The sequence below is a fragment of the Carassius carassius genome, chromosome 48 (assembly GCF_963082965.1).
Source record: "Carassius carassius chromosome 48, fCarCar2.1, whole genome shotgun sequence".
Lineage (NCBI taxonomy): Eukaryota > Metazoa > Chordata > Actinopteri > Cypriniformes > Cyprinidae > Carassius > Carassius carassius.
This window is the reverse complement of record NC_081802.1, coordinates 12,976,203-12,992,139: the sequence shown is the minus strand read 5'-3', so window position 1 is coordinate 12,992,139 and position 15,937 is coordinate 12,976,203. Positions and strand designations below refer to the sequence as shown.

The following is a 15,937-nucleotide window of genomic DNA, read 5'->3' as shown; positions in this document are numbered from 1 at the left end:
GTGCAGAAGAAGCGATGCATTTTTTTTCTCGCACTGAGGTGAAATGGCGGAAAGAAACAAGCAAGGTAATTTTGATCTCACTTCTCACATACTTTCCTAATTCCTACTTACTTTTTTTTTTACTTAGGCCTACCCAGACTTTTGTTAAATCTTCAGGGCACGGTTGCACAAACACCTGAATCAAAGATTGATGTTATGAACCAAATATTCTGGAACGGAGAGATTAGCACTGAACGTGATATTACTGCAGTAACAAACCACCGTTTCCACATTGCTAATTCACGACGCATGCTTCAGTGTACATTGAAGTGAAATGTGCAAAACTTTGTCCAAAATAATACTGATAACAGTGTGTGTTTATATTAAGGCGAGACACGGCAGACAAAAACATCGTTTTTTTTCCTGGTCACTTTTGAGATTTTTGGATATTTGTCTTCAATAACATATCTTCTTTCAGACTTGTGGTGAAAAAAGTCCGAAATACACATTTAGGTCTTTATTTTACTACACTTCGTCTGTTTGCGTCTGTAGATTTCTCATAAATTCAACAAACGTTTGCGTTCTTAATCAACATACTTCTCCGCGATCTCTGCCGTCACCCTCTCAATCATGCACCGTTTAGCTCTCTCTCTTCTGTACAGTCCTGTTGGATCCAAATATGGTCATTTCCTTTTTATCAGCAACCAATCGTGAAAGTAAAAAGACTGAATGCGCGATCTCATTGTCTGATGATAAATCTTTGAAGCCCGTTTTCTCAAAATGACCTTTCTCTCATACTCCAAGTCCGAAATCTCCACTTCAGTAGTACCTAGTTATATTATGAAGACATTTACAGAGGGATTTGTAAATATATTATTCCTAGCCTGATATATAACATTTTATTCCAAAAAACATGGCGAAAATCATTTTTTTTAAGGCTATTGACACAGTATATTCTGATTTACAGGATAACAAAAGTAGATATCCATAAATCCCTCTGTAATTTTTTACCGTCAATTGTAGGCTATTTGAAAATGTTTAGTAGCATACAGACTACAAAATAAATATTTGCATACGTTGTGAAAGTAAAATCTGGTGTTTTCTTTATTACATTATATTGCATTTTGTAGAAATATAGTGTAAGCCATGCATTGCTTGGAAAGATTGAGATCTAGTTAATCAGTATAACATAGACATCTGTAGACACGAAGTGGCAGCTTCAGCCATTTGCAGCTATGAAAAATTTGGCGGCTGCAGCAGCCATTTAGGTTTTGGCTGAGCCGGCTAGCCAGCCAATAACTTCATCAGCCAGCCATTATTCTCAAAACAAATGGCTTCGGGCTGTACACCAGCCCTATGCGCGCAGCCATCTTGCCACGTCACCGCGTCAGACAGCAGCATCCAATCAGCGACGAGAATGAAACTGAAACTAAACAGGACATTAAATATATTCTACGTAAATATGAAAAATATAAACATAAAATCTGTACAAACAATGGTGTAACGTGCTGATGAAAATATATAACTTATATAAAAAATAAGAATATAACATGTATATAAAACATTGTATATAATGTAGTAAACGGGTAATGAGATTTTGTAGTTACGTTTTTGTAAGCTTTTAAAGCAAACAAATAAATACATCAATCGCTCTTTATATCTCCTCAGTGTGGGCCTATTTATGCAAACGCATGTAGTGAACCACATTAACAACCAAAAAAAAAATTTGACCAGTAAATTAGAGGAAATACATTAATACTATATACGGTTTTATTAGTGGTCTTTGACAGAGTAAAATCTACATATTTACAATGCCATTCAAAAGTTTGGGGTTGATAATCCTTTACAATGTATTCTAAAGTGTGCATTATTATTACTACAATTGAAAATAGCTTTTCTATTTGGATGAATTTAGAATGTATTTTATAAGCCATTATTTCCAGCTTCAGTGTCCTTCAGAAATCATATGCTGTTTTTGTGCTCAAGAAACATTTCTTATTATTAATGTTGAAAACAATTTTCATATTTTGTCATTTTCCTCCCAGGATTTTTTGACAAATAGAACATTTAAAAAAGAAGAAAAATATCTATGTATTTTAAATAGAATAGTAAGAATGTGATGCTTCCTTGTTGACTGTGTATAAATTTCTTAAAAAAATAAAAAAAAACAACACAATGACCCCAAATTTTTAAAAACTGTAGTTCAAAACTACTTGATTAAAGATCAACCCACACGTTCAAGTACATAGTTTATTATTTTATCATTATCGTCACATTTGTTACCAGCCGACTACAAAAGTGTAGTAGCTTGTCTTGCATTGCTGCATCATGAAATGTTCCTTCCATTGACCCTCACGAGAACATGCAAACAAAAGATAAAGAGCGTTTGCACGAGTCATGTATCTTTCACTGGAGCACTGCTCCCTTTCAACACTGAGCGGTTTTGCGCTAACTTTAGGAGAGGTGTTCAAATCACCTAATGATCAAAATGTACAAAATATATTGATATGCTTCCTCACTGGCTAATAACAGTCAGCATATTTGCTACAGTAGCAGAGAATACAAAAGTAAATCATGCTTGAGAACAATTAAGGCACTTGGGTTATTGGGTTTATCCTGTCAAACAGATGTCCCTTCTTTAGACTCTTCAGGTTCCTGTGGACAGAAGAAGAAAAAACAACAAGGCAAGGTTACTGATACATTCCATATGAAATATATGCCTGGCAAAGTTCGACAGCCCTACATTTGCGATTGTTTGGAAAGTGTTTATAATGTACCTTGTCATGTAACTGTTCCTGCAGGTTCTTCACGGTCTCCGTCTCTTTGTCAAACTCTTCCTGAGTGCTTTTCAGAAGCTGTTGAAGTTTAGTGGCTGCCTGGCCGAGGTCTAGTGTCAGCTTCTTCTCTTTCTCCAGTCTCTCCTGACATAGACGCATGCAACAATATACACTGTTAGAGAGCAGAGCTCCTGAGTACGCTCGTTTAAACGTTATTTGAATGTGGCAACATAATATTGCACTCTTCATTATTTCTATGAATAAATCTCTGACAGAGACCTTTAGTTCTGCAGTCGGTCCTTCTCCAGCAGCTTGCAACTTTTCTATCTGAGCTTCGAGATCCCAGATGCACTTCTGAGCCTGAGTGGAAAAATACATATATAAACGGCCTAAGAATTTTAAATTGTGAATACTAGCCTACATAATATTCATAATAGTCACCCGTTCATAGTTGTTTGCAACCTGCTGTCGAATGTCCTCTTCTGTCTGCACTTTATTTGTTTCCTCCTCCAGCTGTGTTTTCACCTGTGAAGTTTCACATTGGGGAGTATAAGATGCAAGTTGTCACAGTTACAATACCCACACACGGCAGGACACAACAGCATATAGATGTACACATTAAAATCGCTCAATACAAACAAACTAAAAAAACAACAACATTCATCGGGGAGCTGTCTTCAGGCCAGGCTGCACATGATACATAATCCATGCTACACCCTCCTTCACCAAAAGGCTTTTATGAAAGAAAGAACACGAGATGGACAAAACACAAACTGGGAAATGAAGACAGATACAGTTAATACATGCACAACCAGTATTGACCTGAGTAGACTGTGCACTCTCCTGTTTCTGTACTTGCAGAGTCACTTCCTGTATCTCCTGCCTGACCTGTAACGCACAGCTGTCACTCAAAGTAGAAAGCCATGTGTCCACCTGAGACAAACCCATGAGAAACTTACCAGTGAAAGTTCTGCTCTCTGTCCCTGAGCCTCCGCTTTGGCTGATACCAGCTGGACCTGAGTTTCTGAGAGCAATGCCTTCAGCTGAGAAGAATAAAAACACCTTAGTCTGTCACTTTACCTTCCGTGGGTAAAGAAGTCTTAAATTAAACATTATAATATAACCAACAAAAAGAAAGAAAATGAAAAAGTTAGATAACCTTATTAAATCAGTTGGTCGTTTTACCTGAGACATCTCTTCTGCATATGTTTGACTGATGGTTAAGGACTCCAGTTGTTTCTCCAGCTGTGCTTCCAAAAGCATCACCTGCCCCTTCAGCTGCAAAGAACCGAGAAATCATACGTCTGTTAGAACACGTGCAGTTTCTCATAGAAAGAAAAACTCATTTGGTTTTGAAGCAACATGAGTCAGAAACCCGATAACACGTCCCCAAAACTGAAGAACAATGCTAAATGTAAGCATGCACCTGATCCGTGTCTTGGGTTTCTGCATTTATCTTCTCGATCGTCTCCTCTAGGACCTTCACCTGATCCAGGGCCTGTGGGAGATCCAAATAGCTTAAAGGGATAGTTAACCCAAAAATGAAAGTTATCCCATAATTTACTCACCCTCAAGCCTTTCTAGGGGTGTATGACTTTCTTCTTTCAGACGAATCCAGTCAGAATTATTATTATTATTTATATATATATATTTATATATATATATATATATATATATATATTTATATTTATATTTATATATATATAAAAATGGCCTAGCTCTTCCAAGCTTTATAATGGCAGTGAATGGGTGTTATTTATCAGTAGTCTACAAGTAAAGCGCATCCATCCATAAATCAAAACTGCCCAACACAATTAATAAGAGGCCTCCTAAAGCAAACTGATGCATTTTTGTAATAAAAATATTCATATTTAAAACTGTAATCTCTAGCTTCCACTAAATGTTGTAAGCTTGTTCACAAGAGAGTGGTATTCCAGAAGATGATGTAGGACGTAGGTTTAGCGTAAACTCCTTCACCAGTCATTAATTAGAAGTACAAAAGAGGATTTCTAAAGAAAAAAGTTGGAGGATTCCAAAATAAGCCAAGAGGAAACTGGTTTTCCTTTGTTCCTGTAAACAAAACTTGTTTCTCGTGACAGTAGCATATTCTCACCAGATCTTACGCTATGCCTGTGTCATCCACTGGAACGCCACTTTCTCGTGTTTACATGTACAACAGTTAACGGAAGCTAGAGATCACGGTTAATAAAGTTTTAAATATGGATATTTTTCTTACACAAACACATCACATTTATTCAAGAGGCCTTTATTAACTACCGGAGCCATTAGGAGCCTTTTTATGATGGATGGATGCACTTTTTTTGGGCTTCTTTTGGACTATTGAAAAAAAAAAAAGCCATTATAAAAGCTTGGAAGAGACAGGACTTTTTTTTTATAAATCAGATCGTCATATACACCTAGAATGGCTTGAGGGTGAGTAAATCATGGGGTAATTTTCATTTTTGGGTGAACTATCACTTTGAGCAAAACCATTCGGTGTAGTAAAAGTTCATTCTTACTGCCTGTTTTTGCTGCTCAGCATCTGAAATCTTTGAATTCCATGTAAGCTCACCGTCCTCGACACTCTTCTGCAGAACTTTCAGCATGCTCTCCTGTGTAAGACACACATTTACCCCCAAAAATAAAAAATAAACCCTTAAGTCCTACTTAAGTCAAGGCTCCTTTAAAAATTTTAGAGCTAAAAAGGTAACATTTACAGAATGATATTATAGTTTTATTCTGCGTTTTAAAGATATACATTATGAGATTGATAATGAAGGTTTTATTCTATAGCCATAGTTTGTAAAGCAAGTTTTTTTTCTTTCTTTCTAGATATTCATCACTTAGTCTGTAAAGTCCTTTAATTCATTGTGAATTCTTTCTCTTCAGGTCTTTACTGACACCTACTGGCTTGGATGTATGAAAAAAGGCAACCTGATCTCAATATTGCAGCCAAAGGAGCAATTTTTTTAATTTGGATTTATTTTTTCAATTTTATTGGTATGATTGAAGTCTCATGTGAGTATAAATCAGTCTAAACTGCTAAATTAGTAAAATCTGCAAAAAGTACTTAAAAAGCAAGTAAGTAAAAAAATTGAGTATCTAGTTTATATTTGCATGATAAATGTGTATCGCTGTACCGTTTCACTGAGAGTTGATCTGTACTGTTCACACTCTGCCTGAAGTGACCCCTGGCTCTCCTCTGACAGAGCGAGTTTCTGCTGCAAATCCTGACACATTTTCAGATGAGCATCAAGCATGAGAAGAAAAAACGTGCATTGAAGATATGTGCAAAGAGATGATCTCTCACCGTCAAATCGGAGCTTGACTCTGTGTGCTGCTGTTCTGCTGGACTGTGTGCCAGGGTCTTCTGTGCTTCATGTGTGAAAGCTTCCAGCCAGTTGAACTACAACATGATTTTTTAAAATTAAATTACCCGTACCTGCTCAAACTATTAACACATATAAATGTCGTTAAAAGCAAATTCTAACCTGTTGTGTTTCTATGCTGATGTGAGGGAAGAGTTTCTGGAAGGCATTTCTGGTGTCTGTCTGAAAAGAGCTCAGCTGCTGCTCAATTTCACTCTGTACACACACACACACACACACACACACGCCTTTGAACACTTAAACTGAATTATACCACAAGAAAGGTTTAGTAGTTTTAGCCAACTACTGCATTTTGATGATAATGAACATGCCATTCTTCATGGTTTTTGTGTATTGTGTAGATATACAATTAAGTGTGTGTTTATACTGTGCGTGTATATCAGGGTTACCTGTGTAGCCTTGGATTGGCTCAGTCTTTCTTCACTCAGCCTCTCAGCAGAAGCCAAAGCCTCCACTGCAGCATAGTTCTTCTCACACAGCTCCTGAACACACACCGACACACAACAATCAGATGTGGATAGATTTGTAATTTAGAGCCGAAGGACTAAGGGATAGACAGATGAACTGGCAGGTATTTAGATATGGATGGACAGACAGCTTAGATATGAACAGATGTGCAGAGCAGATATGATGGGCATAGATCGATATAGACAAATGAGTGGGTAGATTTGGACAGACTTGATGTAGACAGAAGGGTGATTAAATATGGCTGGACAGATAGATATAGATGGTAAGATAGGCAGAAATGGACAAGTTGCATAAGTATGGGATTCAAGAATGGATGGAAGGGTAGAGTAGAGATGGATTCACATTGCTCTTGGCCTTTATTCTCTCCAGCTCTTCTTTAAGCTGTTGAAGTTCCTCCTCCAGTGAGATCATGCGTGCATCCTTCTCCAGACTGACATGACAAAACCAAAAGTCATTATCAAAAGCATAAAGAGAGAGAGAGAAAAAAAAAAGTGGCAAATATCTGAAAATTAACAAAAATAAATCTCTTACTTCTCAAACGTTGCCTCTGCTTCCGTGGTACCAGCCTGTTGATATACAGTTATAAATCAATTAACGTTGCACACATGGAAATATTAAATTATCAAATGCTCCACTCACACTTTCCATCTTTTCCAGCTGAGCCTGTAGGGATGCCACCAAATCCTCTTTCTCTTTCAGACTGATGGATAGAGAGAAAGAAACAATCTAAATAGTCTATGAAATAGACTTAGAGAAAGCAGCAGCTGTATTGTATACCTAGTTTTAAGTTGGTCGATCTCTGTGGTGTATTCCTTCCATTCTGTGTTGGCCTCATTTACCCTGAAAAACGGGTCCATGTTTGGATCAGAGACTAGAGAGCTTCATACGGTATGTACAGATAACTGAAGTTCTGGTAACAACAGGTGTGATGGAGTCCATCTTAATTTGAAGATATCATACCTATTCAGAGTTTCCTCAGCCTGAGTTCTCTTTACTGTGTCAAGCTCCTCCCTCAGCTGATGAAGCTCTGCGTCCAGTGAGGTCAGCTGGTCCTCCCTCTCTTTCAGACTGCAAACAAATACATCGAAATACTCATGGTACCATCAAACTTTGAATATAAAGAAAAAAAAAAAAAAAAACCTACACATAGTAATTCAATCATTTGAATTCAAACAGAGTTCACATTACCTGCTCCTCAAATGTTCAACCTCCTTCTGTACAGAATCAAAACAGGGATGAGAAAAGTTACATGCAGTACAGTATTTGATATTAACCTGATTTTGGTGCATTGCAATGGCAACCATATCAGAGTGCCAAATATTTGTACCTGGACCTCCGCCTGTTCTGCTGCTTCCGTCTCCACAGAGGGCTTTTCCTGAGACAGCTGTGCTCTCAGTATCTCCAGCTCTTCACATCTGTCTTTCAGCTCTGTCTCTGTAGCACGCATACGCTCCTGGAGTTCTAGAAAAAGAAATAATTTCCATTTTAAAAATTACCAAAACATAAAATGCTACAAATAGAATATAGCTCCTTTAAATGTCTTCTACAACTCACTTTTTCCCATCCTGGAACTGAGTCAAGGGACCACTCATATTCATATCAAGAGAAAGATGTGCGTGTTTGTGTGTACTGACCGGTGAGGGTCTTGGCTTGCTCCTTTGCTGCGTCTGCTTGAGCCTGAAGGGTGGTGCTGCTGTGCTGAGCCTCACGGAGTTCCTCAGTGACGTGATCCAACTTCTTCTGCAGAGCCTGCTTTGCTTCCCCATGGGACACCTAAACACGGACAGAAAGACTAGTTAAAAGAACAGTTCAACCATTCAAAATTGTGTAAAAGGCCAACATTTAAGTTAAATCTAAAGCAAAGGATAGTGTTTGTTTGTGTTTTTGGAGCCTGATAGTCTGTGTGGCCTACTTTTGTTTGTACTAGCTGTTCTTCGGCAGCCGCCATCTTTGTTTCCAGAGTCTTCCTGCGCTCTTCTTCAGCTTGCTGAGCGGCCGTGCACTCATTCAGCTCTCGGCTGAGATGCACACAGTCCTGACGCAACTTTGCCAACTCTGCATTCTGCCTGTGTGCATGAAAAAGCCACAGATTCACATAAAATAAATGGATGGATATGAAATTTATACATGGAGGCAAGTTCAAAGCTAGTTTGGGGTGTGTAGACCAGATTCGATCCTGCATCTCCATTGCATGTTCTAACAACTGTGATTTCTGCACCAATCAAATGCAATTTCACAAATAGTCTGATTTTTCTATTTTCTCAAGAAAAACGTAAGTGGAGCTTGTCTGGGCAAACTCTGCGGCAAGATTATCCAGTGCATTTCAATGTGGTTGCTAAGGTCTTCTGAGAGCGTTTTAGCGCATTGCTATATGGTTGTTAGTGTGTTCTGGGCAATTGTTCACTGGTCCAAGTCAAAGAAATCCACGCTCAAATCTCTGGTCCCTAGATATGTCTCCCTCTGTTCAGGTTAGGCCATCCTTAAAAATATTTTGGTTTGCAGTAACAGGAATTTTAAAAAAAAAGAAAAAAAAAAGGGGTCGGTCTATATATATTTTTTCAAGTTACAATGTAAAAAAAAAATAAAAAATTTAAATCTGTCAAAAACATGTTTATTGCATGAATTTCAGGTGAGAAGAAAAAAAAAAGAGGTCTGTTATACTGTTTTACTTGCATCCAATGCTATCAATGCAACTTACAAATTAGAGACCGTTTACTTTGCTTTCTTGGGTTGTCACTTTTGTGAAAAAAAAAATCCTGTTTGATTTGAGTGACAAGTGTTCATTGAATCGATTGTATAATCGATTTTGCATGTCTAAATAAGTTTTATACGGCAAATAACACCAAATATAGGTAATATAAGGAAGCTGCCTTATGAGCCCTGGTACTTCACAGTCCGTGTTCCATTCCATCTCGCCGCGTGAACAGCCGTGTCTACACAACTTTCAAAGGCAGACGAGCTCGAAACACAGTATCTGCGGTCTCATCTTTCACCTCGTGTACGTGCACCGTCCGCGCGGTCTCCAAAAATGCCCGCACGCGGTTGACGAAAAGGACAACGCAGACAGTGTGCGGACGGCCGAAATATACTTGATCTTTATCAGTGGCGCATGAGATGTGATGACGATGTATGTGGCATTGCATTATAAGGTTATGTTAGCCTATCCAGTTGAAGCCACTACCAAAAGAGAGAACATCAATGTGGAGAAGATCTTGTTTACATCAAAATTGAAACCAAGCCGTTCACACAGAACGCATATTTCGCGCATTTTCTAGAGGGACACAGTTGGACTCGTGTCTCGCACAAGAGAGCCACATGTTTAGAAAGACATGTAAAATTAATTTAATTTTCTAAAAATATCTCGAGACTTTATGTTGGGTTTTTGTTCCCTATCCCACTGAATCTCATGTTTTTAAATGAAAAAAAATTATTCTGCCTTTTTATTTAACAATGCATGTATACATGACGCTGTTTTTTTAGTTCTTTAAGCAACTTAATAATAATTGTTCATAAAAATTATTTTAAATATTATGTTGTTTTTTCACAGTCATGTATTCTAAGGCTTTGAATAAACGTGCAGTCATATTTTGCTCGATGCACTTGAGGCCTCAGAGGAGAAACAAAAAGCTTTTCTGCACCCTAACTGAAATTATTATGCATTTTAAATTCGAATACAATTCAAATGATATTTAAGTAAAAAATTCGAATTTAGTTTTTCTGCTATTTTGACAGCCCTAGGCGATTCTAGCCCGACTCTGTATCTGTATGCATGAGACTGTCTGAATACCGGCAGAATTCACATTCCTGTTGTAAAAAGAGAAACCGTGTGCAGAAGTAGAAGTCCAAGAAAACCTGGATGCGCTCCGAGAGAAGGTCGTTAAAATCAATTTCCTATTTTCCAAACTGGTGTTGGTTGGTCCAATCGATTCGTGCAATAGATTTTAGAACATAAAGTGACAGTCGACAAGGACACGGTTTTAGACTAGACAGGAGAAGGCCTAGAAAATGTATATATTTACAATACTTAAATATAATTAATATTATTTTATTGCTTTTACATTAGTAGTTCAAAAATTAGTAGTTCAAAAAAATTGAGTCGGTCCTAAATTGACAGGGTCGGTCGGGTTACGGCAAACAAGAATATTTTTAAGGATGGCCTTATTGGATTTTTCCCAACCAGTTTGGCATCCACCACTTTTTTCAAATCTATAGGGGAGTGGAAAGAGTTACGCCAAAGTTTGACACTTCATTGTATACACTATAAGGTTACGATGGTAATACCTGCTTTCGGCCTGGCTAGTGGCTTGATTGAGGGAATCTCTGAGAATAGAGTTCTCCTGTTGCAGACGGGCCAGCTGAGCATTCGGTCCGTTCTCCAACTGCTCTTGCAGGCTTTGGATCTGTGGCCACACAAATAAATAAACCATTCAATAACCTGACAACATACTAGTCAGCTTCGTGAGAAGGAAAGTGTGAGAAGCTGGTGACCTTGCTGTTGAGCTGTTGTGTCTCCTTGACATGCTCCTGGTCAGAATCCTGCATACGAGTCTGAAGAGCAGCAATCTCCTGGGCACGGGTGCTCAGCTCAGAGCTCATATGGGTCTCTACGGATGTCACCTTGCTCTTTGCAGAACTCAGCTCCTATTACCCAGAGCAATGGGAGTCAGAGATAGTGTTTACCAACCAGATCCTCAAGTTTAATGTCAATTTGCCAAATAGGACATATTTTTGATCAACGTCATTGTTGGTCCTATAGGACAACTCAAGTCACTCAAGCTTGATCAAGAGTGGAAACTAGCTTGAACCTTGTTTGTTCAGCCATGCATGTTGATAGGTGTCACCTTGGTAAGCTCCCTGACACGGGTCTTGGCTGCAGCTACGTTTCCCTGCTCAGTGGTCAGCTGCTTTTCCTTTTCCTCCAGCTGCTTCTTCAATGCCACCATTGGGTCACCCTTCTGAGATGCCTGCCGATAAAAGAAGGAAAAAGATACGAGTGCTAACAGAAAGAGACAAGTATTAGGGGTTTGAAGAATGGTTGATCTGGTGTAGAATTTGTACCAGTTGCCAGGAGTCCTTTCCTGCCTTCTTGCTGATGATCTCAAAGAGTTTCTGTATCTCTGACTCATTGAATGATGCACTAGTCAGACTGGAAACCACAGTTTTATACGGTGATGGCTGGGGAGCATTGACCGTTTCCACAGAAACCACTTAAAAGAAATTCAAAATTAGGATGGACTGATGAGGGTATTGCAAAGAGTGAAAGTTTAAATGGCTACTATTACATCTGTCCTAGATCCAAGATGGATATGTCCAAAGGAAACTCACGTGGCTCAGGCTTCTTCTTAGACTTCTTCTTGGTTGGAGCTTCAGTTTTGGGTTCTTCAGCTTTAGGGGGAGCAGCAACCTCAGTGGAGACAGCTGCTTTCACTGCCACCTCTGCAACTACTGGTTCCACTTTAACTACAACTTCTGGGACTTCTACAGGTTTGACTGGGGCCGGTTCCACCTTGGCCAACTTCTTCTTTTTCTTCTCCTTGGGGGAAGGAGCAAGTGGGGCCACCACAGCATTTACAGTGGGAGGGACAGCACACTCAACAATCTTAGGAGCTGGTTCAGGTACATCTGGCTTGGGTTTAACTTCAGGTTCAGGAACAGGTAATGGTTCAGTTTGGGGTTCCGGTTCTAGTTGAACTTGGGGTGCTGCATTGGGCTCACTGTTCTCAACCACAGGTTCAGGGATAGGCTCAGGCTCATGTTCTGAAAGGTTCCCATTTGGCTTCTCCTCCTTCTTCTTAGCCTTGTTCTTCTTTTCAGATGCCTTTTTCTTCTTGTCAGAGCGCTGGGGTTGGATCTTGTCAGAGTCATGCTTCTGTTTGGCCAAGGCTTCCTCATACGAGGTCTCCTTCATGGAAAATGTTGACACAAGCGTAATGCCAATTGCAGAGAACACCATGAAGCCACCAAACACCACAATTCCCAGAGTTTGAGGGTCGTACACATCCATCTTTGCTCAGTCCTTTCCCTTCTAATCCTGATCCTACAAAAATGCAAACAAGGACTATTTAATGTTAAGGATAGTTGAATGTTAACAACAACAACAACAACAACATCCTAGCATTTCCTACAAGTACCAAGAACTATTTTAAACAAGAACTTCTTATTTCTGGGGCATACATAAAAAGCTACGCTAAAATGTATCTTGCATCCTAACATTTACATTCAGGTAAATGCCCAATTTAACAAGTTCTATCCAGTTGTATATGTCTTAAATCGGCCTACATAATGTTTTGAAAGATATATTCAATAAATATTTAGAATAATTTTCACATAAGTGACACACTAAAGTGTTGTTAAACTGGTACATTGGTCTTTAGGATACACATGTTTGTGTGGATGCAGTATCAAGATAAAGCCTTCAGTTACTGTCAGAAATATCCTACAAGCATATGTGTGTCACCTATAAGCCATATTTCCATCTTGGTTGTGCATTAATCATTGGCTGGTCATGTGTTGTTGAGCTTACATAAAAGGGCAAAAAACTGGTTGCACAATGCTGAGTGGGTGGCAGTAAAAATGATGCTTTGAGGCATTGTGAAAAATCTCTTCCCCTGACAAATTTTGAGAAAAGTTAATTTCCCTGAAGCCAGCACCACCATAACTTTTGCCCTTTATTTCAGGTCATGCAACACCACGCTGAGACCACGGTCCTCAACATTCTCATTCACATTTAGTTTCCAGAGGACAGGTTTGTGCAGCAGACCATAATAACCTCCCCCTAACCTCACGTTTACACTAGCCTGGAATTTCTATAGAGGGGGAATCTAAATATCTGTCTCAGGTGATCAGGTAAGGAGGAATGCTGACAGGGCTTAAAGGAAATACTCTTTACAGCATATAACTTAACACATGCATTATAAACTACTTGGTTTTTATAGAATAGCCTTAAAGAGCACCTTCAAAAAGCCCTGTGGTGGTGCTATAGCACAATGATGATACCAGATGGTGATACCACAGTATTTGTTCTAAATAACATTTATGAATTACTTCAAAGAACACCATATTATTAATATGGTGCATGGTTTGTTAGTGAAAGCTCGTGAAATGTTATCATGAACTCCTCAGATCTGGGTCTAAAGAAATACTGTATTAAGTTTTTTTTTTTCCTTCGTGCAAATACTTTCCTGAAATGATCACAATTTTGGATCCACATGTGATGACTAGCAGAGAGAAACCTTAGCAGACAGGAAATACAGAGCTCCTAAATGCAGGACACATACTCCACTTCGAATGAAAGCAGGCTGCTTTCCTTTGTCGGATATTAACCCTTGCAGGAACACTGCTGACGTTACATAATAACCACCAATAGAATTCCAGCTCATCTGCTCTCTTTAAAGCTTATTAAACAAAGCGGTTTTATCCCCCAATTTTCAACTTAATGATTTCTTTGATACAATCTAAAAGTTTTTGTTATTTATTTTTAACTATTTTCCTCTTGAATGAACTGCCACTTAAGCATCACACATAAAAGAGAATATTAGACGCATGAAGAACGCAATGAAAGGTAATTGGAAACTAAAGGTAAACAGGGATATATGATTATTATTAAGGGTTAAAGTCTAAAGAGGACCACACTTTTAAGGATAAAAAGCATTTCAATATTTTAACTCAAAAGACAAAAGGCAGAAAATCCCGTTACTCAAAACGGTAAAAAGCCAACCAAGGCACATTAAAAGAAAGTATGAAACTATAAAGAATAATAGGACACGTTCTCTTCCCGCAGAAGCAAAACTTTCGAATCAGATCACCACAACACACAAGTTCAAACTAATTAGAGAATGCAAATTATTTTCAAACACTACCAACCTAAACAAGGACAGTTTCAACACCACCGTTAGTTAGACTGGCAAACTTTAACCACTTGATATTACAGCTGCATTGTTGGAGAAAACACAACTAAAGAGTGATAAAACGTTTACCTGAGCTCAAACACACAGTGATTAAGAATCGCCGCTGACTTTTGGAGACTTTTGGAGTCGTGGCACTTTTAGCGCAGCGCCCGCCTATGAAGGGGATACGCTATCTGATGCTCACATCTGATTGGATGAGCGCCTGTCAATCAACGCTCTTTAAACCAACCGCGTCACGCGTAGTATCCAAAAGCATACGGTAGGAAGCGCTGAGGACTGCGAGTGTTTTGATGGAAGTGAATGATGGAAGTGTTTGAAATATAAACATAAAATATAGAATGCAATACTTCAAAAACATTATTTAAACATTAAAGACTCCACTTTTGTAATATTGCCCTTAAAAGAAGTACTTTGGTGGTTAGTACTAACTATGGTAGTTTGATATTTCATAAAAGACCAGCACTTTTGTGGGATGGGCTTGGAGTATTTTTCTATGACAGTTTGCCCCCCTCTCTTTCTAAAACACTTACGTATTCATGTCATTGACATATATATATATACGGTTATGGTTTGAGATTTCACCCCCATTTAAACCTCGGCCAGACACAATTAGTCTCAAAGCCACATGGTCATCATCATTAATTTCTGTAGTACAAACAGCACAGAAATGAGCTGCACAGAAAACAGCACAGAAAACAGCACAGTTCAGTCCCAAAGTTAGGGATTCTTAGGGTTAGGGTTTTTGGTTTAAACGATTACCGTAGAAAACAACACTACAATTTGAGAGTTAAGGTGCAAGAAAGCATGTATCGTCAAACTTGACTGAACTAGAAGGGGAGAAAATTGAGAAACATGTTTGCTAGCAATTGCAAAACTCATTATCTTTTCCCTATCAGTGTCAATAAAGCTTAAATGACAATATGTTCCTCTCAAATTTGTGTAGGTGATGTAATTATTAGCTCTGAAGACTTCCAGTTATCTGAGATAACTACAGTTTACCCTGAGGGCAAAGAAATGTGACAAAGATCAAAAGTTCACATTTGTGCAAAGAGAGTCGACGTAATTGTGTTGTGCTACTGTTTGTTAGGATTTAGGTTGTGCTGTATATGTGGTGAAGATGAGAAATAATCGACTGAAGCCACTCCGAAAATGCATGCTTGACCCGTTATTCATTGAGTAAACAAGCAGGGTCGTTCGCTGCTCTGTTTTCTAATGATTAAAGCCTTTGCTAACAAATTTATACTGAATTTGTGATGTTTGTGTGATTATTGTTAGTGGTGCTTGCTGAGATGCAACCATTATTGAGTTAAATATCTTAACAATCCCCTAAGATTGAGAACTTAAGTTTGCAAATCAACCTACACGTGAATGTCAGCTCAAAACATGTATCTTGTCGATGAGACATGCAATTACTTTT

The 15,937-nt window shown here is 38.5% G+C and overlaps 1 protein-coding gene and 1 long non-coding RNA gene across 2 annotated transcripts in view; both read right to left on the bottom strand.

The window, feature by feature from the left end:
* The window catches only part of LOC132131975 (uncharacterized), a 243,516-nt gene that overhangs the window by 184,104 nt on the left and 43,475 nt on the right, over nucleotides 1-15,937 (bottom strand). The window lies entirely within an intron of this gene.
* LOC132131096 (ribosome-binding protein 1-like) lies at nucleotides 2,568-14,700 on the bottom strand. Its single transcript, XM_059543031.1, has 27 exons — nucleotides 14,590-14,700; nucleotides 11,939-12,650; nucleotides 11,672-11,820; nucleotides 11,455-11,577; nucleotides 11,102-11,254; nucleotides 10,895-11,013; nucleotides 8,526-8,679; nucleotides 8,248-8,386; nucleotides 7,941-8,074; nucleotides 7,802-7,827; nucleotides 7,574-7,681; nucleotides 7,391-7,453; nucleotides 7,253-7,313; nucleotides 7,145-7,179; nucleotides 6,956-7,043; nucleotides 6,535-6,627; nucleotides 6,248-6,340; nucleotides 6,067-6,162; nucleotides 5,897-5,986; nucleotides 5,276-5,368; nucleotides 4,183-4,254; nucleotides 3,942-4,034; nucleotides 3,716-3,799; nucleotides 3,198-3,281; nucleotides 3,036-3,116; nucleotides 2,757-2,900; nucleotides 2,568-2,634 (listed from the first exon to the last, which is right to left on the bottom strand). The coding sequence occupies exons 2-27, from the start codon at nucleotides 12,615-12,617 to the stop codon at nucleotides 2,599-2,601; spliced, it is 3,090 nt and encodes a 1,029-aa protein (XP_059399014.1). The 5' UTR covers nucleotides 12,618-12,650; nucleotides 14,590-14,700; the 3' UTR covers nucleotides 2,568-2,598.